This window comes from Melanerpes formicivorus, unplaced genomic scaffold (genome assembly GCF_026170545.1).
Source record: "Melanerpes formicivorus ecotype bairdi unplaced genomic scaffold, bMelFor1.0.p_v2 SCAF_148, whole genome shotgun sequence".
Classification (NCBI taxonomy): Eukaryota; Metazoa; Chordata; class Aves; order Piciformes; family Picidae; genus Melanerpes; species Melanerpes formicivorus.
The window spans coordinates 159,468-183,213 of NW_027142500.1; the positions used below are offsets into that span (position 1 = coordinate 159,468).

The following is a 23,746-nucleotide window of genomic DNA, read 5'->3' on the forward strand; positions in this document are numbered from 1 at the left end:
CCCCACACTAGATCAGGCTGCCCAGAGCCTCATCCAGCCTGGTCTTGAAACACCTCCAGGGACAGGGCCCCAACCACCTCCCTGGACAACCCATTCCAGGGCTTCACCACTCTCAGGGTGAAGAACTTCCTCCTCACATCCAGCCTGAATCTCCCCACCTCCAGCTTCATTCCATTCCCCCTAGTCCTATCACTACCTGAGATCCTGAGCAGTCCCTCCCCAGCCTTCTTGTAGGCCCCCTTCAGATACTGGAAGGCCACAATTAGGTCACCTCAGAGCCTTCTCTTCTCCAGACTGAACAGCCCCAACTCCTTCAGTCTGTCCTCATAGCAGAGGTGCTCCAGCCCTCTGATCATCCTCGTGGCCCTTCTCTGGACACGTTCCAGCACCTCCACATCCCTCTTGTACTAGGGGCTTCAGAACTGAATGCAGTACTCCAGGTGGGGTCTCACCAGAGCTGAGCAGAGGGGGAGGATCACCTCTCTTGACCTGCTAGCCACACTTCTCCTGATGCAGCCCAGGATCTGATTGGCTTTGCAGGCTGCAAGTGCACATTGAGAGCTCATGTTGAGCTTCTCCTCCCCCAGCACCCCCAAGTCTCTCTCCTCAGGGCTGCTTTCCAGCCAGTCACTGCCCAGCCTGGATTTGTGCCTGAGATTGCCTCGGCCCAGCTGCAGAACCCTGCCCTTGGTCTTGTTGAACATCATGAGGTTGGCTTGTGCCCACCTCTCCAGCCTGTCAAGGTCCCTCTGGATGGCCTCCCTTCCCTCCAGCGTGTCTGCTGCACCACACAGCTTGGTGTCATCAGCAAACCTGCTGAGGGTGCACTCAATGCCACTGTCCATGGCACCCACAAAGATGTTGAATAAGCCTGGTCCCAGGACTGATCCCTGAGGGACTCTGCTTGTCCCTGGCCTCCACTGGGACATGGAGCCATTGACAGCCACTCTTTGGGTGCGGCCATCAAGCCAGTTCCTTATCCATCTAGCGGTCAGGTAACTGAGCTTCATTTTTAGGAAGGGATCCTAACTGTATTAATTCTATTTACTAAATTCCCTTCTCTCCTCCAAATGAATACAAATTCTTTCCTCCCCATTATTTTGTTTTCTAGGTGATAAAGGTAGCTGAATTTCATTTTTTAGCAAGGGATCCTAACTATCCATTCCATTTCCTAAACACTTTTCTGCTGTGACTAATGAATCCAAATCCTTTCTTCCCCATTATTTTTCTTTCTGGGTGATAAAGGTAGCTGAATTTCAGTTTGGTTTTTTTTTTAGCAAGGGATCCTAACTGTATTAATTCTATTTACTAAATTCACTTTTCTCCTATAAATAATGGATACAAATCCTTTCCTCCCCATTATTTTGCTTTCCAGGTGATAAAGGTAGCTGAATTTCACTTTTTAGCAAGGGATCTTGACTATTAATTCCATCTACTAAACACTTTCCTGCTATAAATAATGAATACAAATGCTTTCCTTCCCATCATTTCTCTTTCTGGGTGGTAGAGGTAGCTGAATTTCATTTTTCAGCAAGGGATCCTATCTATTAATTCCATTTACTAAATTCACTTTTCTGCTGTAGCTAATGAATACAAATTCTTTCCTCCCCATTATTTTGTTTCTTTTCTGGGTGGTAAAGGTAGCTGAATCTTATTTTTTAAGCAAGAGATCCTAACTCTCTTAATTCTGCCTTCTCAATACCTGTAATGCCTGCTCAGCCTGCCAGAACCATTTGGCATCACTTGGTGATGTTGTGCTCAAGAGCAGTCCATCTGTCCAGCTGCATGTTGCCATTTCCCAGACATATCTCCTGGCTCCTAGTGTTGTTCTTTGCTTTATCAGTGATCATTTCAGTGCTTTCCATACTCTGATGGCCATTAGCAAAGTTTCCATGTATCAGGGGAGGGATTCAGCATCCTGGCTTCACAGATGCTTGGAGACCACACCGCATCCTGGTCTCCAAGCTGGTGTAGGATGGGTCTGATGGCTAGACTGCTCAGTAGATAGAGAACTGGCTTGATGGCTGCACCCAAAGGGTGGCTGTCAGTGGGTCCATATCCAAGTAGAGGCCAGTGACAAGTGGAGTCCCTCAGGGATCAATCCTGGGACCAGGCTTGTTTAACATCTTTGTGGGTGACATGGAGAGTGGCATTGAGTGCACCCTCAGCAGGTTTGCTGATGACACCAAGCTGTGTGGGGCAGCAGATAGCTGGAGGGAAGGGAGGCCATCCAGAGGGACCTGGACAGGCTGCAGAGGTGAACCCATGACAACCTCATGAGGTTCAACAAGACCAAGTGCAAGGTCCTGCAGCTGGGTCAGGGCAATCCCAGGCAACAATACAGGCTGGGCAGGGACTGGCTTCAGAGCAGCCCTGAAGAAAAGGACCTGGGGGTGCTGGTGGAGGAGAAACTCAACAGGAGCCAGCAGTGAGCACCTTCAGCCCAGAGAACCAACCAGAGCCTAGGCTGTATCAAGAGGAGCATAGCCAGCAGGTCAAGGGAGGTGATTCTCCCCCTCTACTCTGCTCTGGGGAGATCCCACCTGTAGCACTGTGTCCAGTTCTGGAGCCTCTATTACAGGAAGGATCTGGAGGTGCTAGAAGGTGTCCAGAGAAGGGCCATGAGGATGAGCAGAGGGCTGGAGCTGCTCTGCTATGAGGACAGACTGAGGGAGTTGGGCTTGTTCAGTCTGGAGAAGAGAAGGCTCTGAGGAGACCTAATTGTGGCCTTGCAGTATCTGAAGGGGGCTACAAGAAAGCTGGGGAGGGACTTTTGAGGGTGTCAGGGAGGGATAGGACTGGGGGAGGGTGGGAAAAAAATAGAAATGGGTAGATTCAGATTGGATGTTAGGAAGTTCTTCCCCATGAGGGTGGTGAGAGACTGGCACAGGTTGCTCAGGGAGGTGGTGGAGGTTTTGAAGGCCAGGAGGTTTTCCCTGGAGGTTTTGAAGGCCAGGCTGGCTGTGGCTGTGAGTAACCTGCTGTAGTGTTAGGTCTTCCTGCCCATGGCAGGGGGGTTAGAACTGGCTGATCCTTGATGTCCCTTCCAACCCTGACAATTCCATGATTCTATGTGATTTTTGGAGAACACTTGCATGATTTTGACTCTCTTTCTATTTGTGTTTCCTTCTGAGAATCCACAGCCAATCTGTGTAGTACCTGAGTAAAAGACTCTCTTTTTAGTACCCTTTCCCTGCCACTTCAATATCAGTGAAGTATCATCCTCTAAAGAAACTTCTGTATATGAATTACCTCGTGGAAGTAATTATAAAGTGCTGCTCAAATGTGAATTCTGAGTTTCCCAAATAGATATCAGGGATTGAGGAGAATGGCTCCTGATTTGCAGTACACTTCAAAGCTTGTTATAGAAGGGAAAAGAAGATAATCTGTGCAGGTGCTGACTCATGCCCACTGGATTAGTTTGATTGTCTGAAAGCCACTACTGATGGCTTCAAAGTAAATCCAGTGCTCCTGTAGTGCAGAAACAAATAATGTGATTTTCTGCCTCTTTCTTTTTTTCTCCATGCAGAGAGGAGCGTTTCAATCATGGTGAGGTAAGAGCCTTTCTGCATCAATTTATTCATCTGTTAATGTAAATACTCAAATGAAACTCAAGTTGCAGCGGTGTGGCCCTGATAGGTGGTTCCACAGAAGGGCCACAAGTATGATCAGAGGGCTAGAGCACCTCTCCTATGAGGACAGACTGAGGGAGTTGGGGTTGTTCAGTCCAGAGAAGAGAAGGCTCCCAGGAGACCTAATTGTGGCCTTCCAGTGTCTGAAGGGAGCTAAAAGAAAGCTGGGGAGGGACTTTTGAGGGGAGTGATAGGACTGGGGACATGGATCCAATCTAGAGGAGGGGAGATTTAGATTAGACATTAGGAAGAAGTTGTTCCCCAGGAGGGTGGTGAGACACTGGCACAGGTTGCTCAGGGAGGTGGTGGAAGCCTCATCTGTGGTTGGATGTGGCTGTGAGCAACCTGCGGTAGTGTGAGGTGTCCCTGCCCACGGCTGGAGTGTTGGAACTGGCTGATCCTTGAGGTCCCTTCCAACTCTGACAATTCTGTGATTCTGTGGCTTATTTGAAGGTTTTTGTATTTTTTTAGTCTCCTCTATCATGAGGAGGGAGATTCCCTTTTTTCAGAGAGGCACTCGGTGAAGACAAAGCCTAATGGGCACAAGTTGCTGCTGGGGAGATTTGACTAGATGCCAGAAAGGACTTTTTTTCCACCATTCAAACTATTAAACATTGGAATAAACTCCCAAGGGAGGTAGGTGATTCCCCTACTTGAGACAGTTTCAATGCCCAGGCTGACAGGGTGCTGGATCACCTCATTTAAACTATATTCCTACCCTGAGGGGTTGGACTAGATGACCCTTAAGACCCCTTCCAACCTGGTGTTCTGTGAATCTATGACTCTGAGACTGGGTGGGATACATCAGCAAAATACCTCTAGAATGTTCATAGATTCATAGAATGGTTTAGGTTGGAAAGGACCTTAAAGGTCATCTAGTTCCAACACCCTCCTGTCATGCTTGAGCAACCAGAAATGTCCTAGCTAATGGTGGGGTTGCACAGCAGGAAAAGAATATCAGAATACAGAATTAACCAGGTTGGAATAGACCTCAGAGATTCTCAAGTCCAACCTATCACCCAACACCATTTAATCAACTAAACCATGGCACCAAGTGCCTCATCCAGGCTCTTTTTAAACACCTCCAGTGATGGTGACTCCACCACCTCCCTGGGCAGCACATTCCAATGGCCAATCTCTCTTGCTGGGAAGAATTTCTTCCTAACATCAGTCTAAACTTCCCCTGGCACACCTTGAGACTGTGTCCTCTTGTTCTGGTGCTGCTTGCCTGGGAGAAGAGACCAACCTCCACCTGGCTACAACCTCCCTTCAGGTAGTTGTGGAGAGCAAGAAGGTCTCCCCTGAGCCTCCTCTTCTCCAGGCTAAGCAACCCCAGCTCCCTCAACCGCTCCTCACAGGGCTGTGCTCCAGACTCCTCCCCAGCTTTGTTGCCAAGTCATTGGCCTTTGGCTGTAGCAGTACAGAAAGATGCTGAAAATTAGGCTGGACCTTTTATCTTCCCTGTATAGCCTGAGAAGAAAATTGGTTCCTTTAGTGGCTTCTCACATGACAGATAATGTTCAAATTCTCATTTGCACTGTGCCATAATGAAGTCTCCACGTGGTGCTTGCAATAAAATGATGCCCAGGAAATAAGTATGCCATTGAATGGAGCTTTCTTACATCTTTCTTTGCTTGGTTTGCAGCAAGGAGAGTGCAGACCTTTTAACAACAGTCTGTTTGTGGTTTGTGCTGTGAGGGAGATCTCATGCCAGCAAAACACAATCATAGAATGGCAGAGGCTGGAAGGGACCTTCGAGGTCATCCGCTCCAATCGTCCATCAGAGGCATTTTTGTAATCACTGCTTTTATCTTGAAGGGGGCCTACAAGAGGGCTGGAGAGAGACAGTTTCCAAAGGCCTGCAATGACAGGATGAGGGGCAGTGGCTTCAAACCAGAGAAGAGCAGATTTAGATTGAATGTGAGGAAACAGGTTCTGCACCATGAGGGTGGTGGAACACTGGAACAGGTTGCCCTGGGGGGGTCGTTGAGGCTCCATCCCTGGAGATATTCAAGGTGAGTGTGGACAGGGCTCTTGGCAACCTGATCTAGTTGAAGATGTCCCTGCAGACTGTGGGGAGGTTGGATTATCTGACCTTTGGAGGTCCCTTCCAACCCAGACCATTCTGTGATCTTTGCTTTACCACCACACTTCCACAAGGGACTTAGATTCAGCATTAGGAGCGAGGGGTAGCCTCTCAGGTGCTTTTTAACCTCATCTGAGAATACCAAAAGCAAGCTTGCTGTGCTTGTGAGTACAAAGGATGCTCATCTGGCTCAGACAGACAAACTCATCAATGGAGTTGTATGTTTAAGGCAGAAAGGAGAAATGCCCAAGTGTTCTGCTTGTGTGTGTTGCTTTTCGTTGCAGCTGGTGTACCATGCCTTGCAGCTGTTGGCATTCAGTGTCCTAGCAATCCTAATCATGAGGCTGAAACTCTTTTTGACACCACATCTCTGTGTGATGGCTTCTTTAGTGTGTTCAAAGCAGGTAAGATGGGTGGGGTTTGGCTTTGTGTTTTGGGGGTTTGGGTTGGGTTTGTGTTTTGGGGATTTGGGTTGGGTTTGGCTTTGGCTTTGTGTTTTGGGGTTTTGGGTTGGTTTGGGGTTTTGGGTTGGGTTTGGTTTTGGATTTGGTTTTGTGTTTTGGGGTTTTGGTTTGGATTTAGGTTTGGGTTTGGCTTTGTGTTTTGGGGGTTTGGGTTGGTTTTGTGTTTTGGGTTGGGTTTGGTTTTGGATTTGGTTTTGTATTTTGGGATTTTGGGTTGGATTTGGGTTTGGCTTTGTGTTTTGGGGGTTTGGCTTGGTTTTGGGGGTTTGGATTGGTTTTGTATTTTGGGGGCTTGGGTTGGTTTTGGAGTTTGGGGTTGGGTTTGGTTTTGGATTTGGTTTTGTATTTTGGGGTTTTGATTTGGATTTGGGTTTGGGTTTGGCTTTGTGTTTTGGGGGTTTGGGTTGGTTTTGTGTTTTGGGGTTTTGTATTTTGGGGTGTTGGGTTTGGTTTTGTATTTTGGGGTTTTGGGTTGGGTTTGGGTTTGGCTTTGGGTTTGGCTTTGTGTTTTGGGGGTTTAGGTTGGTTTTGTGTTTTGGGGGTTTGGGTTGGTTTTGGGTTGGGGTTTTGGGGGTTTGGGTTGGTTTTGGCTTGGTGTTTTGGGGGTTTGGGTTGGTTTTGGGTTGGGGTTTTGGGGGTTTGGGTTGGTTTTGTGTTTTGGGGTTTTAGGTTTTGGGGTTTTGGGTTGGGTTTGGTTTTGGATTTGGTTTTGTATTTTGGGGTTTTGATTTGGATTTGGGTTTGGATTTGTGTTTTGGGGGTTTAGGTTGGTTTGGGAGGTTTGGGTTGGGTTTGGGGGGTTTGGTTTTGTATTTTGGGGTTTGGCTTTGTGTTTTTGGGGTTTGGGTTGGTTTTGGGATTGGATTTGGGGGTTTTGTTTGTGTGGGTTTGGGTTTGGGGTTTGTTTGGTTTTGGGGTGTGTTTTGGGTTGGTTTGGTTTTGTGTTTTGTTTGGGTTGGGTTTGGGTTGGGTTGGTTTGGGTTTGGGGTTTTGTTTGGTTTGGGGGTGTGTTTTGGGTTGGTTTGGTTTTGTGTTTTGTTTGGGTTGGTTTGGGGTTTTGTTTGGTTTGGGGGTGTGTTTCGGGTTAGTTTGGGTTGGGTTTGGGTTGGTTTGGGGTTTTGTTTGGTTTTGGAGTGTTTTTATGGCAGTTTTGGTTTTGTGTTTTGTTTGGGGCTTGGGTTGAATCAGGTTTGTGTTTTTGTTTTGGCTTTGGGTTAGGGTTTAGTTTTGGTTTGGTTTTGTGCTTTTGTTTGTTTGGTTTGGGGTTTAGTTCTTTGGTTTTGTTTTGATCCTGCAGCTGCCTCAGTACTTAGGATGTTTACCCAGATGTTTGTCCTGAAGCAGACTTCTCAGTGTTTAATTGCTGAATCTGAGAGCACCAGTTAAAAATCAGGCCCAAAAAACCCAACCCAGTTGCACAAGTTGCCTTCTCTTCTATCCCAAACAAAGCAAATGTCTTGGGTTTTGCAACTTGTCCACCTGCATTGTGCTCCAAGTTGTTCTGCTGTGTGTTGAGCTTAAGCTATCGGGAGGCACTCGCTGGGTTTTACTGCTGCTGCACCACTCTGCCCCTGCAAGTTTTGCACTGATTATTCCTTGTATCCACACAGTGGTTTTTAACTTGGTTTACACTGTGTTTCCACATCCCTTTGGAGCTTCTTGCCTTGCCTGTTTCTTTGGTGTTGTTAAAGCATTTAACTGTCAGTAGCCCACCTGACACTTCTGTGTCACAACTGGAAGATGAATGAGTGAGACAGAATTAGGCAAAGACGAGGAAAAATGTCCCTTGTTAAAGGAGCTGAAGGAATGATTGTTCCCCAGGAATCTCAGTTGCTTCCCTGGATGTTCCTTTGGGGATCAACAGTTCTTTATAATGCTGCACAGGCTACCCAGTATCACTCTGCTTAAATGTTGTGCTCATCACTTCCTTGATGCTTGTTTGATTACTGGGAGTAGGTAGAAGTGCTGAAGGTTTGCCAACATCAAATGAATCTTCACAGTGAACATAAAAAATGCTAGAAGAAGTGGCAAGAAGTCTCTGAAAAGTAACTTTGGTTATCCCCCTTGTAACTTGAGGTCACAAGCCCTAAGAGGAGAGGCTGAGGGAGCTGGGGTTGCTTAGCCTGGAGAAGAGGAGGCTCAGGGGAGACCTTCTTGCTCTCTACAACTCCCTGAAGGGAGATTGTAGCCAGGTGGGGGTTGGTCTCTTCTGCCAGGCAACCAGCACCAGAACAAGAGGACACAGTCTCAAGCTGTGCCAGGGGAAGTTTAGGCTGGAGGTGAGGAGAATGTTCTTCCCAGAAAGGGTAATTGGTCATTGGAATGTGCTGCCCAGGGAGGTGGTGGAGTCACCATCCCTGGAGGCGTTCAAAAAGAGCCTGGATGAGAATAGAATTAACCAGGTTGGCAAAGACCTTCGAGATCATCACATCCAACATATCACCCAAGGCACTTGGTGCCATGGTTGAGTTGATTAGATGGTGTTGGGTGATAGCTTGGACTTGATGATCTCTCAGGTCTTTTCCAACCTGGTTAATTCTGTATTCTGATATTCAAGGTGAGGCTGGATAGGGCTCTTGGCAACCTGATCTAGTTGAAGATGTCCCTGCTGACTGCAGAGGGGTTGGACTGGCTGACCTTTGGAGGTCCCTTCCAACCCAGACCATTGCATGATTCTATGTTAGGCTCCTTACAGATCAGTAAAACTTGTGTTGCATGCAACATGCCAGGACTGTTGCCTAGAAATTAATTGATTCTTGCATTTCAGTTGTTTGGATGGCTCCTCTGTAAAATCCAGCCCAAAGCCTTGGTCTTTGCTATTTTAGCATTGATGGCAATAGAGGGATCAGCAAACCTGCAAACTCAGTGGAACATCATGGGAGAATTTAGCAATTTGCCACAGGAGGAACTTTTAGAGTGGATTAAAGTCAGTACCAGACAAGGTAAAGCATTTCATAATGTGTGGTGTTCCCCTTTTGCTGTGAGAGACAGCTAGAGAACTTGGCATGAATGGCTCTAGAGGTGTAGTGCTGCTATCTCTGCCTTTGCTTTGGGACTAAAGCCATGCTTTAGCTGGATGTAGCTCTCCATGCACAAACCATGGCAAATGAAAAAACCCATCACAAGCTTGCTGTGTTACACTCCAGGCTACCAGGCTGGAGGTTCTCTCCACTGGTGCACTAAGGTTTTGTACTGCATGGTCCCATTCCAAGAGGGTTTTCCTGGTCCTGTGTGGTGGGTTGAAGTTTCCCCCAGCATTAATTTGCAGCTAAAATTTAAAGGCCTAAAACCACCACATTCTGGGTGTGGCTCTGGGAATCCTCATTTTGATGGAGGAGAATTGAATGAGTGTGTGCTGCAGTTGCACTGTGCTTGAACTAAAAAGAGTGGGGGGAAAAAGGGTCAGAAGAGTGGCTGGGAATGAAGTGGTTCCCTTTTCAGTAGGAAAAGACTGAAAGTATTTCATTTATTATTGTTATATTATGTATATAAATTTCCAGAGGGACTTTGCCAGGCTGGACAGATGGGCAGAGTCCAACAGGATGGCACTGAACAAGTCCAAGTGCCAGGTGCTGCAGTTTGGCCACAAAAACTCCATGCAGAGCTACAGGCTGGGGACAGAGTGGCTGGAGAGCTGCCAGGCAGAGAGGGACCTGGGGGTAGTGGTTGAGAGTAGGCTGAACATGAGCCAGCAGTATGCCCAGGTGGCCAAGAAGGCCAATGGCATCCTGGCCTGCATCAGGAATAGTGTGGCCAGCAGGAGCAGGGAGGTCATTCTGCCCTGTGCTCAGCACTGCTTAGGCCACACCTTGAGTCCTGTGTCCAGTTCTGGGCTCCTCAATTTAAGAAGGACATCGAGACACTTGAAGGTGTCCAGAGAAGGGCAATGAGGCAGGGGAGGGTTCTGGAGCACAGCCCTGTGAGGAGAGGCTGAGGGAGCTGGGGTTGCTTAGCCTGGAGAAGAGGAAGCTCAGGGGAGACCTTCTTGCTCTCTACAGCTCCCTGAAGGGAGGTTGTAGCCAGGTGGGGGTTGGTCTCTTCTCTCAGGCAAGCAGCACCAGAACAAGGGCACAGAGTCTCAAGCTGTGCCAGGGGAAGTTTAGGCTGGAGGTGAGGAGAACGTTCTTCACTGAGAGAGTTGTTGGGCATTGGAATATGCTGCCCAGGGAGGTGGTGGAGTCACCATCCCTAGAGGTGTTCAAGAGGGGACTGGACATGGCACTTGAAGCCATGGTTTAATTAGTCATGAGGTCTGTGGTGACAGGTTGGACTCGATGATCTTTGAGGTCTCTTCCAACCTTGGTAATTCTGTGATTCTGCTTCTGTGATTCTATATAGATCTAGTTAGATATAGGTATACAGAGATATAAATACTCTATATATGTTCCAGCCAAAGTGGACTGCGGTTCTATTGCTCATTTAACAATGGTGTCAGAAGTGACACATCAAAAGGTGGCTGCCATAATGAATGTGGCATTCATTAAATGTCTCATGAACATAATACTATCTAATAATGAATATGTCATTCACTGAATGTGTTATTCAAGAAAAATAAGAGAGATCAAATCTCCAGACTCTCCTGTTTGGTTATCCAATGGCTTATACTGAGTTCAAGGTTTAAAAGGAAAGGAAAAAAAGAAGTAGTGATTGCTGTAGAATCACAGAATGTTAGGGGTTGGAAGGGACCTTGAAAGCTCATCCAGTCCAACCCCCCTGGCAGAGCAGGCATGCCCAGGGCAGGTCACACAGGAATGCATCCAGGTGGGGTTGGAAAGTCTCCAGAGAAGGAGACTCCACAACCTCTCTGGGCAGCCTGCTCCAGGGCTCTGGCACCCTCAAAGAGACAGAGTTTTTTCCTTATGCTCCTGTAGAACCTCCTCTGCTCCAGCTTGTCCCCATTGCCCCTTGTCCTATCACTGGATATCCCTGAGCAGAGCCTGGCTGCATCCTCCTGACCCTGCCCTGCACATCTTTATCAAGAGTAATGAGGTCACCCTCAGGCTCCTCTGCTCCAACCTACAGAGCCTCAGCTCTCTCAGTCCCTCCTAAGGAAGGTATTCTACTCCCTTCATCATTTTTGTGGCTCTGTGCTGGACTCTTTCAAGCAGTTTCCTGAGGTCCTTCTTGAACTGAAGAGCCCAGACCTGGACACAGTATTCCAGGTGAAGCCTCAGCAGGGCAGAGGGCACCTATTGGTGCCATGTAGTGCTTTCCAGAAAGAGAACCCTACCCTCTTCATATTTTTCTGCAGGATTACTGCTTAGACATTTGAAGATTGCTTCTCTGCTTTTACTGCTTGGTTCTTTATTCCAAATGTGCCTTTCACTCTGTATTTCAGATGCAGTTTTTGCAGGAGCAATGCCTACCATGGCAAGTGTAAAACTGTCCACGCTTCGTCCTGTGGTGAATCATCCTCACTATGAAGATGCAGGATTAAGGTAAATACTGAAGTTGAGGATCTGCTTTTATTTGCAAACACCACATTAAAGCAAGTGGCACTACTACTAGAGGGTGGAAGGGCTCTCCAGAGGGACCTTGCCAGGCTGGACAGATGGGCAGAGCCCAACAGAATGGCACTGAAGAAGTCCAAGTGCCAGGTGCTGCACTTTGGCCACAACAACCCCATGAAGAGCTACAGGCTGGGGACAGAGTGGCTGGAGAGCTGCCAGGCAGAAAGGGACCTGGGGGTAGTGGTTGATAGTAGGCTGAACATGAGCCAGCAGTGTGCCCAGGTGGCCAAGAAGGCCAGTGGCATCCTGGCCTGCATCAGGAACAGTGTGGCCAGCAGGAGCAGGGAGGTCATTCTGCCCTGAACTCAGCACTGGTTAGGCCACACCTTGAGTCCTGTGTCCAGTTCTGGGGCCCTCAATTTAAGAAGGACATCGAGACACTTGAATGTGTCCAGAGAAGGGCAACAAGGCTGGGGAGAGGTCTGGAGCACAGCCCTGTGAGGAGAGGCTGAGGGAGCTGGGGTTGCTTAGCCTGGAGAAGAGGAGGCTCAGGAGAGACCTTCTTGCTGTCTACAACTCCCTGAAGGGAGGTTGTAGCCAGGTGGGGGTTGGTCTCTTCTCCCAGGCAACCAGCATCAGAACAAGAGGACACAGTCTCAAGCTGTGCCAGGGGAAGTTTAGGCTGGAGGTGAGGAGAAAGTTCTTCCTAGCAAGAGAGATTGGCCATTGGAATGTGCTGCCCAGGGAGGTGGTGGAGTCCCCATCCCTGGAGGTGTTCAAAAAAGGCTTGGATGTGGCACTTGCAGCCATGGTTCAGTTAGCCATGAGATGTTGGGTGATAGGTTGGACTTGATGATCTCTGAGGTCTTTTCCAACCTTATTGAGTCGATGATTCTATTCTATGATTAAACTTACAGTTTTGCTTAGTTGTCTGGAGAAATCAAAAGCCTTCCTGTCCAGTCTAAAGGTGGAGCTTACATTTGGATGCTGACTTTTTGTCTTGTCTGTTTCTCTTTTTGAAGGGCCAGAACCAAAGTTGTGTATTCCATGTACAGTCGAAAACCTGCGAAAGAAGTGAAAAGAGAGCTGATAAAACTAGGAGTCAATTACTACATTCTGGAAGAGTCATTGTGTGTGAGCAGAAAAAAGTGAGTTCTCTGCCTGATGAGGCCTTGAGCAGCCCAGTTTAGTTGAGGTGTCCCTGCCACACCAAGAGGGAGGAGGCAGCCACAACCTCCCTGGGCAGAGTCCCACCACCCTTCTCCTGAAGAACTTCTTCCTCAGCCCCAGTCTAACCCTGCTCTCCCTCAGCTCCAAATCATTCCCCATTGTCCTGTCTCCAGACACCCTCATGAAAAGTCCCTCTGCAGCCTTCCTGTAGGATCCCTTCAGGTGTTGGAAGGCAGCTCTGAGGTCCCCCTGAAGTCTTCTCTGGGCTGAACACCCCCAACTCCCCCAGCCTATCCTCACTGCAGAGCTGCTCCAACCCTTGGATCATCTTTGTGGCCTCCTCTGGACTCACTCCAACAGCTCTGTGTCCTTCTTATGCTGGGGACACCGGAACTGGATGCAGTGTTCGAGGCTGGGCCTCACAAGAGCAGAGTAAAGGAGCTGAATCCTCTGTCTTGCCCTGCTGGCCATGCTCCTCTTTGCCTTCGGGGCTGCATGGTTTATTGATATTTATTGATCTTTGGTAATCTGCTAAGAATCTTTAGTGTAAGGTTGAACATAAAAATCTAGATGGCGCAATCAGAGATTCATAGGAGGGTGAATAGAATAGAATAGACCAGACCAGACCTGAAGAGACCTTCAAGATCATCATGTCCAACCTATCACCCAACACCACCTAATCAACTAAACCATGAAACCAAGCACCCTATCAAGTCTCCTCCTGAACACCTCCAGTGATGGTGACTCCACCACCTGCCCGGGCAGCCCATTCCAATGGGCAATCACTCTCTCTGTGTAGAACTTCCTCCTAACCTCCAGCCTGAACCTCCCCTGGCGCAGCCTGAGACTGTGTCCTCTTGTTCTGGTGCTGGTTGCCTGGGAGAAGAGACCATCCTCTGGCTGTCTACAACCCCTCTTGATGTAGTTGTAGAGAGCAATAAGATCACTCCTGAGTCTCCTCCTCTCCAGGCTAAGCAGCCCCAGCTCCCTCAGCCTCTCCTCATAGGGCTTGTGTTCCAAGCCCCTCCCCAGCTTTGTTGCCCTTCTCTGGACACGCTCCAGCAAGTCAACCTCCTTCCTAAACTGAGGGGCCCAGAACTGGACACAGTACTTGAGGTGTGGCCTAACCAGTGCACACAGCAAGCTTTGGGGTTTTTGATGGCCTTTCTTCATGCCCCTTTTTTGCATTTCCTCTGTTCTCTAGGCCTGGCTGCAGCATGCCTGAAATTTGGGATGTGGAAGATCCTGTTAACAGTGGCCGAATCCCTTTGTGCACCCTCATGAGCGAGGATCCCAGGCCACATTTCATCACAGTGTTTGAAAACAGCAATTACAGAGTCTTGAAGATCCCAAAGGAATAACATCTCAGTGCAGAGACCCACCATCAGTCTGTCTTTTTAAAACAAGCAACTAGAAAGAGTTCTAAATCAGAAATACCTTTTTCTACCAGACTTAAAAGGGGGGAGGGGGAGAGGGTGGGAAAGGAAAACCAAACCACATCTGGTTTCTTCTTCTTTTTTTTCCTTTTGTTTTGTTTTGGTTTTTTAACCATTTTAAATGAATTCTGATGATAGAAATATCTTCAACCTAACAGTTTGTGGATTTCTATTGCAGGGTCAGTCCCTTGAGATTTGCTATGCAAATGATTCTATGTTTGCACATTTTGTTTAACACTGATCCAAAAAGAAAAGAAAGAAGGAAGACCAAGAGTTAAAAGCAGCTGTGGGAAGGAAACTCCATTCTCAACCCCACCCCCCACCCCCAATGCAGTGGTGAAATGGGGACTGTCAGGATGTCTTAGCAAAGCAGGTTTAAAGCTTTGGTGCTAGCAGCTAGGGAACAAAGGAATGAATGGTGCTATAGCATCTGGCGTCAGCTTTCCCATGTCACTTTCATTGCCATCTCCCTTCAGGGCAAGGTGAGAGTAGAAATTCTCTTTCAGGAATCAAGTAGTTCCACTGCTCATGGCTGAGAGAAATGCAGGGTTGTTGTGGGTTGGGTTTTTTTCCCCTATGAGAAGGTTAAGAGCATTCATCATTTTGGATCATCTTTAAGCTTGCTTTTTGAAGTGGAAGGCTTTAAAACTTCATTCTTGTAGGTGCATGCTCTAGGAATCTTAACTGCTGTTAAAACACAAAAGCCCCTAACAGGCTAATAAGGGGAATACTTGCAGTGAGCAATAGTTGAGGCTTCTCAGTGTCCAAGGATTTGTTACTTCTTTTAGCATCCTTCTTCATTCAGGATAGGCTGGCTTAAGACACACCAAATTTTTAAGGGGAAAAGTCCTTTATTCAGGAAAAAAACAACAACAAAAACCCAACCAACTGTCATAGCCTTAGAAAGATACTGAAATAAATCCTTCACTGCCTTAACAAAACCTTCAGTGCTTAAAATTGAGGCCCTGTCTTCTCCCCCCCCCCCACTATGTATTAGATCCTGCCTGGATTTTATCAGCAGCATTCAAGGAAGGGAAGAAAAGGAAGTCTAACCCCCAACTGTGATAGGAGTGTAGTGGCTTAGCATTGCCCTAGCTGGTTCTTGCAGTCACCCCAGTCACACAGGTAACAAAGCACTGAGAGAATTCACTTCCCAAGGTGCAAGGAGAGAATTCAGTGCCGAAGGAAACTCCCTTTGAGTTGTTTTCATTGACCAGGTAGGGGTTTTTTGTATGTGTGTTGCCACTGGGAAATATCACAGGAATTTGTCATTCTAAGGTAAGAGAAGACTTCTGAAGTCTAAAAGAATTCTGAAGTCTAGTGTTTCTCTATCATTCCTGGTTTGGGTTTATTTTGGCTTGGGGTTTTTTATGTGTATGATAGGAGTGTAGTCAGTTGTGTGTGGCTTAGCATTGCCCCAGCTGGTTCTTGCAGTCACACCAATCACACAGGTAACAAAGCACTGAGAGAATTCTCTTCCCAAGGTGCAAGGAGAGAATTCTCTTCCCAGGGTGCAAGGAGAGAATTCTCTTCCCAAGGTACAAGGAGAAAACTCCCTTTGAATTGTTTTAATTGACCAGGTAGGGATTTTTTTGTATGCTTATTGCCACTGGGAGATATCACAGGAATTTGTGATTTTAAGATAGGAGAAGTGTTCTCTAGTGTTTCTCTATCATTCCTGGTTTGGTTTTGTTTCAGCTTGGGTTTTGTTCTTTGTGTAATAGGAGTGTAGTCAGTTGTGTGTGGCTTAGCCTTGCCCCAGCTGGTTCTTGCAGTGACCCCAGTCACAGAGGTAACAAAGCACTGAGAGAATTCACTTCCCAAGGTGCAAGGAGAGAATTCATTTCCCAAGGTGCAAGGAGAGAATTCTCTTCCCAAGGTGCAAGGAGAGAATTCTCTTCCCAAGGTGCAAGGAGAGAATTCTCTTCCCAAGGTGCAAGGAGAGAATTCTCTTCCCAAGGTGCAAGGAGAAAACTCCCTGAGTTGTTTTAATGGACCAGGCAGAGGTCTTTTGTATGCTGATTGCCACTGGGAAACATCACAATAATTTGTGGTTCTAAGATGTGAGAAGACTTCTAAACTCTGATGTTTCCCTTTGTATCATTCCTGGTTTGGTTTTGTTTCAGCTTGGGTTTTGTTCTTTGTGTGATAGGAGCGTAGTCAGTTGTGTGTGGCTTAGCCTTGCCCCAGCTGGTTCTTGCAGTGACCCCAGTCACACAGGTAACAAAGCACTGAGAGAATTCTCTTCCCGAGGTGCAAGGAGAGAATTCTCCTCCCAAGGTGCAAGGAGAGAATTCTCTTCCCAGGGTGCAAGGAGAGAATTCTCTTCCCAAGGTGCAAGGAGAGAATTCTCTTCCCAAGGTGCAAGGAGAGAATTCTCTTCCCAGGGTGCAAGGAGAGAATTCTCTTCCCAAGGTGCAAGGAGAGAATTCTCTTCCCAGGGTGCAAGGAGAGAATTCTCTTCCCAAGGTGCAAGGAGAGAATTCTCTTCCCAGGGTGCAAGGAGAAAACTCCCTTTGAGTTGTTTTAATGGACCAGGCAGAGGTCTTTTGTATGCTGATTGCCACTGGGAAACATCACAATAATTTGTGGTTCTAAGGTACGAGAAGACTTCTAAACTCTGATGTTTCTCTTTGTGTCATTCGTGGTTTGGTTTTATTTTGGCTTGGCTGTTTTCTGTTGTTCAGACCTCAGTCTATTGATAAGGTCAGTGAGTGTGTGTTTTTTTTCCAGCCCTGAGAGCATCTAGCAGTGTTGAGATGCTGTAGGGGCAGCATCCATCAGGCTGCTAAAACAAGTGTCCATGAAAATGCTCCAGCAGCAGTGTAAGAACTGCTCAGTATTCTAAGACTTCCTTCTATTTTTTAAGAGCTGTTTTATGGAGAGAGGGTGAGGGAGGGAATGGCTGAAGATGCATTTAGCTTTTTAACTTTTGCAGGGTAGCTTTTGGAAAAAAAAAAGAAGAAAACCCAGAAAAAATTCACACAAAGCAAAACACGGGGGGGGGGGGGGGGGGGGGGGGAATAGAAAAAGGGCTTTGGGGAAGTCACTTTTTAAACTGTTCACTGAGTTAAAGGAAGCAGGAAAACAAAATATCTTTGTATACATAAACATTGTGATTTGTGCTGCAGCACAGAGGTGAAAAACAAAAAACAAAGGTACTGTATTTTTATGAAGTTTATGGCAACTGTTGACATGTACTTATGTGGTTAAATAAAAAAGGAAAAGGTGGAACTTGTTCTCTCTCTCTGTTTTTTTTCTGATGGGTGTTAGATGTCTGCTCTCCTAGAATCAGTAAGGTCGGAAGAGACCTCAGAGATCGTCGAGTCCAACCTATCACCCAATACCTCCTGACTAACTAAACCATGGCTCCAAGTGCCACATCCAAGCCTTCTCTGAACACACTTCCAGGGACAGTGATTCCAGTGATTAACATCTTTATTGATGATCTGGATGAGGGCATTGAGTCCATCATCAGTAAATTTGCTGATGACACCAAGCTGGGGGCAGGAGTTGATCTGCTGGAGGGTAGAGAGGCTCTGCAGAGGGACCTGGACAGGCTGGACAGATGGGCAGAGTCCAAGGGCATGAGATTGAACACATCCAAGTGCCAGGTTTCTGCACACTGGCCACAACAACCCCATGCAGTGCTATGGGCTGGGGTCAGAGTGGGTGGAGAGCAGCCAGGCAGGGAGGGACCTGGGGGTGCTGGTTGATGGTAGGCTGAACATGAGCCAGCAGTGTGCCCAGGCAGCCAAGAGGGCCAATGGAATCCTGGCCTGCATCAGGAGCAGTGTGGCCAGCAGGAAGAGGGAGGTCATTCTGCCCCTGTACACTGCACTGGTTAGGCTGCACCTCGAGTCCTGTGTCCAGTTCAGGGCTCCTCAGTTTAGGAAGGAGGTTAACTTGCTGGAACGAGTCCAGAGAAGGGCAACAAAGTTGGTGAGGGGCTTGGAACACAGCCCTGTGAGGAGAGGCTGAGGGAGCTGGGGTTGCTTAGCCTGGAGAAGAGGAGACTCAGGGGTGACCTTATTGCATTCTACAACTACCTCAAGGGGGTTTGTAGACAGGCAGAGGTTGGTCTCTTCTCTCCCAGGCAACCAGTACCAGAACAAGAGGACACAGTCTCAGGCTGCGCCAGGGGAAGTTTAGGCTGGAGGTTAGGAGGAAGTTCTTCCCAGAGAGAGTGATTGCCCATTGGAATGTGCTGCCCAGGGAGGTGGTGGAGTCACCATCACTGGAGGTGTTCAGGAGGAGACTTGACAGGGTGCTTGGTTGCATGGTTTAGTTGATTGGGTGGTGTTGGATGATAGGTTGGACACGATCTTGAAGGTCTCTTCAGGTCTGGTCTGGTCTATTCTATTCACCACCTCCCTGGGGAGCACATTCGAATGGCCAATCTCTCTGGGAAGAACTTTCTCCTCACCTCCAGCCTAAAATTCCCCTGGCACATCTTGTGTGGTGGTGAGAGAAGTTCAGTTCTCCCCCACACACAGAAACCAGGGCAAACGGTGCCACATCCAGCTGGCAGCCAGTCACCAGTGGCGTCCCCCAGGGATCAGTGCTGGGCCCTGTCCTCTTTAATATCTTCACTGATGATCTGGATGAGGGGATTGAGTCAGTCATCAGCAAATTTGCAGATGACACCATGTTGGGAGCAGATGTTGGTCAGTTAGAGGGCAGAAGGGCTCTGCAGAGGGACCTCGACCGACTGGACAGATGGGCAGAGTCCAATGGGATGGCATTCAACAAATCCAAGTGCCAGGTGCTGCACTTTGGCCACAACAACCCCATGCAGAGCTACAGGCTGGGGTCAGAGTGGCTGAGAGCTCCCAAACAGAGGGACCTGGGGGTGCTGATCGACAGCCACCTAAACATGAGCCAGCAGTGTGCCTGGGTGGCCAGGAAGGCCAATGGCATCTTGGCCTGCATTAGGAATAGTGTGGCCAGCAGGAGCAGGGAAGTCATTGTGCCCTGTGCTCTGCACTGGTTAAGCCACACCTTGAGTCCTGTGTCCAGTTCTGGGCCCCTCAATTTAGGAAGGACATCAGGGTCTGGAGCACAGCCCTGTGAGAAGAGGCTGGTTTAGTTAGTCATGAGGTGTTGGGTGCTAGGTTGGCCTTGATGATCTCTGAGGTCTTTTGCAGCCTTTCTGATTCTATGATTTCTGCTCTCGTGACTCTTCAGCTGAAGTTTAATGCAGTTGCCACGGCAGGTGCGAGGAGGCTGAACCCTCAGGTAAGCAATGCAGGGATGTGCTTCAGGTAGTGAAACCAAGCTCACACACCTCTTCCAGGCCTCCTTTATACTTGGAGTATCAGTGGAGAAGTAGGTGAAAAACCAGAGAGGATATGTCACAGAATCATAGAATTATCTGGGCTGGAGAAGACCCTTGAGATGATGAGGTCCAAACATTAACCCTCTTCTACCAAGTTCCCCATGCACCATATGCCTAAGCACCACATCTAAATGACCTTTAAAGACCTCCAACCACCTCCCTGGACAGGCTGTTGCAATGCTTGACCACTCTTTCAGGGAAATTTGTTTTCCTAATGTCCAGCCTCCCCTGGTGCAGTGGGAAGCCCTGCAGCCATCATATTTTTAAACTCAGAAAAGCAAGGTGCTGCGGAATAGCTGAGGGCTGGGTGTCAGGAAGGCAGGGACAGGGACAGGCTCTGCTCACTTGTGCCCTGGGATAGGACAAGGGGCAATGGATAGAAACTGCAGCACAGGAGGTTTCACCTCAACATGAGGAGGAACTTCTTCACTGTGAGGGTGACAGAGTACTGGAGCAGGCTGCCCAGAGAGGTTGTGGAGTCTCCTCCTCTGGAGACATTCAAGCCCCATCTGGATGTGTTCCTGTGTGACCTGTGCTGGATTCTCTAGTCCTGCTCTGGCAGGGGAGCTTGGACAGGAGGATCTCCAGAGGTCTCTTCCAAACCTTAACATGTCCTGATCCTGTGTGAATTTGTCAGCAGCTGGACAAAGGAATCCAAATCCTGGTAGCCATCCATGTAATCTCTGTTGGTGTACAGTGAGGAGTTAGAAGGGTGGCAGATCATAGACTCAATAAGGTTGGAAAAGACCTCAGAGATCATCAAGTCCAACCTATCACCCAACACCATTTAAACAACTAAACCGTGGCTTCAAGTGCCACATCCAATTCTTTTTTGAACACCTCCAGTGATGGTGACTCCACCACCTCCCTGGGCAGCACATTCCAGTGGCCAATCTCTCTTGCTGGGAAGGACTTTCTCCTCACCTCCAGCCTAAACCTCTCCTGGCACAGCTTGAGACTGTGTCTTCTTGTTCTGGTGCTGTTTGCCTGGGAGAAGAGACCAACCCCCACCTGGCTACAACCTCCCTTCAGGGAGTTGTAGAGAGCAAGAAGGTCTCCCCTGAGCCTCCTCTTCTCCAGGCTAAGCAACCCCAGCTCCCTCAGCCTCTCCTCACAGGGCTGTGCTCCAGACCCCTCCCCAGCTTTGTTGATGTGGTGGGAGGGGAGGTCTTTACTGTCTGATTATTAATAGAGTTTAGATGAGAAGGAACTGATTATCCTTTGAGAGAGATTAAGACTGGAGACATGGAATGGAGAACTGGGTCTCGGAGCACTGGAACTGGCTGCCCAGAGAGGTTGTGGAGCCTCCTTCTCTGGAGACTTTCCAGCCCTGTCTGGATGTGTTCCTGTGTGACCTGTGCTGGATTCTCTGGTCCTGCTCTCGCAGCGGGGCTTGGGCTGGAAGATCTCCAGAGGTCCCTTCCAACCCCTGACATCCTGTGGTGCTGTGAACTCTTACATCTGAGCACTGGTCAGCCATTGCTTGGGCAGTGCAACCTCTGGGTGCTGTGATAAGCACATCTCCACTCTAGTTGTATGACAGAAGCTCTTCTACTTCAGTCTGCAGTCAAAGGTGGTGATGAGCTGTGTCTGGCAGAGCTTTAAGCTGACCTGTGGGTTGAAGCAGGGGAGTAGAAGGATTTATAGCATCAGGCAGGATCTCCTTCCTGCTCAGCAAAGGGGCTTCTCTCATCTGCTGCTGGAATGGCTCATTATTGATAAAATGCATAGAATGCCCCAAATCAGTTGTTTGAATGGCTTCATCTTAGAGCAGCAGTTGAATGGCTTTATTGCTTCTTTCTGTAGCATGTGTAGGAGACTTACTGAAAATAGATCATGAGATATGGAGGGAAGACACAGAGGGCATGAATCGTACTGGTTTCATGTCTGGCTGAGGACTGGGGCAGGACTCCCTGTGGCCTGCAAGATGATCAATGTATAAATTGATTCTGGAGTGCAAGCAGCACGTGTTTTGCCTGTTTGGCAGGAGGGAGAAGGATTAGATTTTAGCCTGAAGGATATGAAAGCATTTAAAGGTAATGCTGAGCCTGAAATGGAAGGACTTTTAAAAGAAGAAAAAGCTCTGTCCTTTTGATGTGCATCCAGAAGCAAAGGAGTCACTGGAGTTCATTCTTCAGGCTTTCATTTGCAAAGCTGGATTTGCTCTCCACAGCTACCTGAAGGGAGGTTGTAGCCAGGTGGGGGTTGGTCTCTTCTCCCTGCAACCAGCACCAGAACAAGAAGACACAGTCTCAAGCTGCACCAGGGGAGGTTTAGGGTTGGAGGTGAGGAGCAAGTTCTTCCCAGCAAGAGAGATTGGCCATATGAATGTGCTGCCCAGGGAGGTGGTGGAGTCACCATCCCTGGAGGTGTTCAAGAGGGCATTGGATGTGGCACTTGGAACCATGGTTTAGTTAGTCAGGAGGTGTTGGGTGATAGGTTGGACTTGATGATCTCTGAGGTCTTTTCCAACCTTATTGATTCTATGATTCTGGTGTCACTGAAATAGAAGAGAATAGACCAGACCAGACCAGGTTGGAAAAGACCTTCAAGGTCATCAAGTCCAACCTATCACCCAACACCCTCTAATCAACTAAACCATGGCACCAAGTGCCTCATCCAGGCTCTTCTCAAACAGCTCCAGGGATGGTGACTCCACCACCTCCCTGGGCAGCACATTTCAATGGCCAGTTACTCTTTCTGGGAAGAACTTTCTCCTCACCTCCAGCCTAAACTTCCCCTGGCACAGCTTGAGACTGTGTCCTCTTGTTCTGGTGCTGCTTGCCTGGGAGAAGAGACCAACCCCCACCTGGCTACAACCTCCCTTCAGGTAGGTGTAGTGGGCAAGAAGGTCTCTCCTGAGCTTCCTCTTCTCCAGGCTAAGCAACCCCAGCTCCCTCAGCCTCTCCTCACAGGGCTGTGCTCCAATCCCCTCTTCAATTCTTCCTTTCAGTCCTGATCTGCTGTGTTTAAACATCTGAGCAGCATCACCTTCAGGTTACTCAGCAGCTTTGCTGCTCAGCTTCTCTCACTACAAGTCCCTTGGGTGTCTTCAGATGCAGCTGGCAAACCTTACTTGCAAGCAGTTAGTGTTTTGCTGTCTTGAGTTCTACAAAAGAAGGTCCCAGCCTGTTCTGTACTCTTGGCTTTTATAGGTTAACTGCTTCTAAAGCTCCCAGCTTCTGCATTGATTAGCTAAAGGAGTCAGCGAAGACTGAAAATACCCCCAAGTAGGATGCTGCTTTTTTTCCTTCTTGGTCCTAAATTAGCTTTATGATGATGCTTGAAGCCCTGCCTTGCTTTTCTTTGATCTGTGAGTATGGGAATACACTGCATCTGTGTTTGGAGGACTTTATCTTCCACTCCTCAGTAAAAGGAGCTGGAGTTAGAACCAAGCTCGGTAGCTGGGTAGAACAGAGTTTGTTTGGGGTTGGGTTTTTTGCATTCCTGAAGTATTTTTGATGCCATTCAACTCAAAACCCAAGCTCTCTGAAAGCACTAGGAGCAGGGGGTTTCCTTAACCTTAGTTTTCTGTGTTCTGGATCCTTCCAGGGTTTAGATGTGGTCGCTGTGCAACAGGTTGCTGCATGCAGGGGTTTGGGTTTGATACTTTTGCCCTGGTTTTGTGTGACTACATCATTTAAAAGGAATAAATAGTTCAAGAAAGGAGAGATGATCACATAATCTTGGATTCAGAAAATGGTTTGGGTGGGAAGGGACCTCCAAAGCTCATCCAGTCCAACCCCTCTGCAGTCAGCAGGGACATGCTCCACTAGATCAGGTTGCCCAGAGCTCTCTTGAGCCTCACCTTGAATATCTCCAGGGATGGGGCTTGTTCCTAACATCTGATCTAATTCTCCTCTTCTCTAATTTCAAACCATTGCCCCTTGCCCTATCCCAGCAGGCCTTTGCAAACAGTCCCTCTGCAGCCTTCTTATAGCCCCCTTCAGGTACTGGAAGGCTGCTCTAAGGTCTCCCCAGAGCCTTCTCTTCTCCAGGCTGTAGTCTCAAGCTGTGCCAGGGGAGGTTTAGGCTGGATGTTAGAAAGAAGCTCTTGATAGAAAGAGAGATTAGCCATTGGAATGTGCTGCCCAGGGAGGTGGTGGAGTCACCATCACTGGAGGTGTTTAGGAAGAGACTTGATGGAGCAGTTGGTGCCATGGTGTTGGG

General features: G+C 48.1%; 1 protein-coding gene across 2 annotated transcripts in view; it reads left to right on the forward strand.

The window, feature by feature from the left end:
* Positions 1-17,238, forward strand: part of DPY19L1 (dpy-19 like C-mannosyltransferase 1) — a 71,198-nt gene extending 53,960 nt beyond the window's left edge. For both annotated transcript variants that reach the window (XM_068168661.1, XM_068168662.1), the window contains 6 exons: positions 3,530-3,554; positions 6,003-6,122; positions 8,950-9,124; positions 11,521-11,620; positions 12,655-12,780; positions 14,007-17,238. In XM_068168661.1, the coding sequence (XP_068024762.1) occupies positions 3,530-3,554; positions 6,003-6,122; positions 8,950-9,124; positions 11,521-11,620; positions 12,655-12,780; positions 14,007-14,163 (703 nt within the window). In that variant the 3' untranslated portion in view covers positions 14,164-17,238. The remainder of the gene's footprint in view (positions 1-3,529; positions 3,555-6,002; positions 6,123-8,949; positions 9,125-11,520; positions 11,621-12,654; positions 12,781-14,006) is intronic.
* The last annotated feature ends 6,508 nt before the right edge of the window (positions 17,239-23,746 follow it).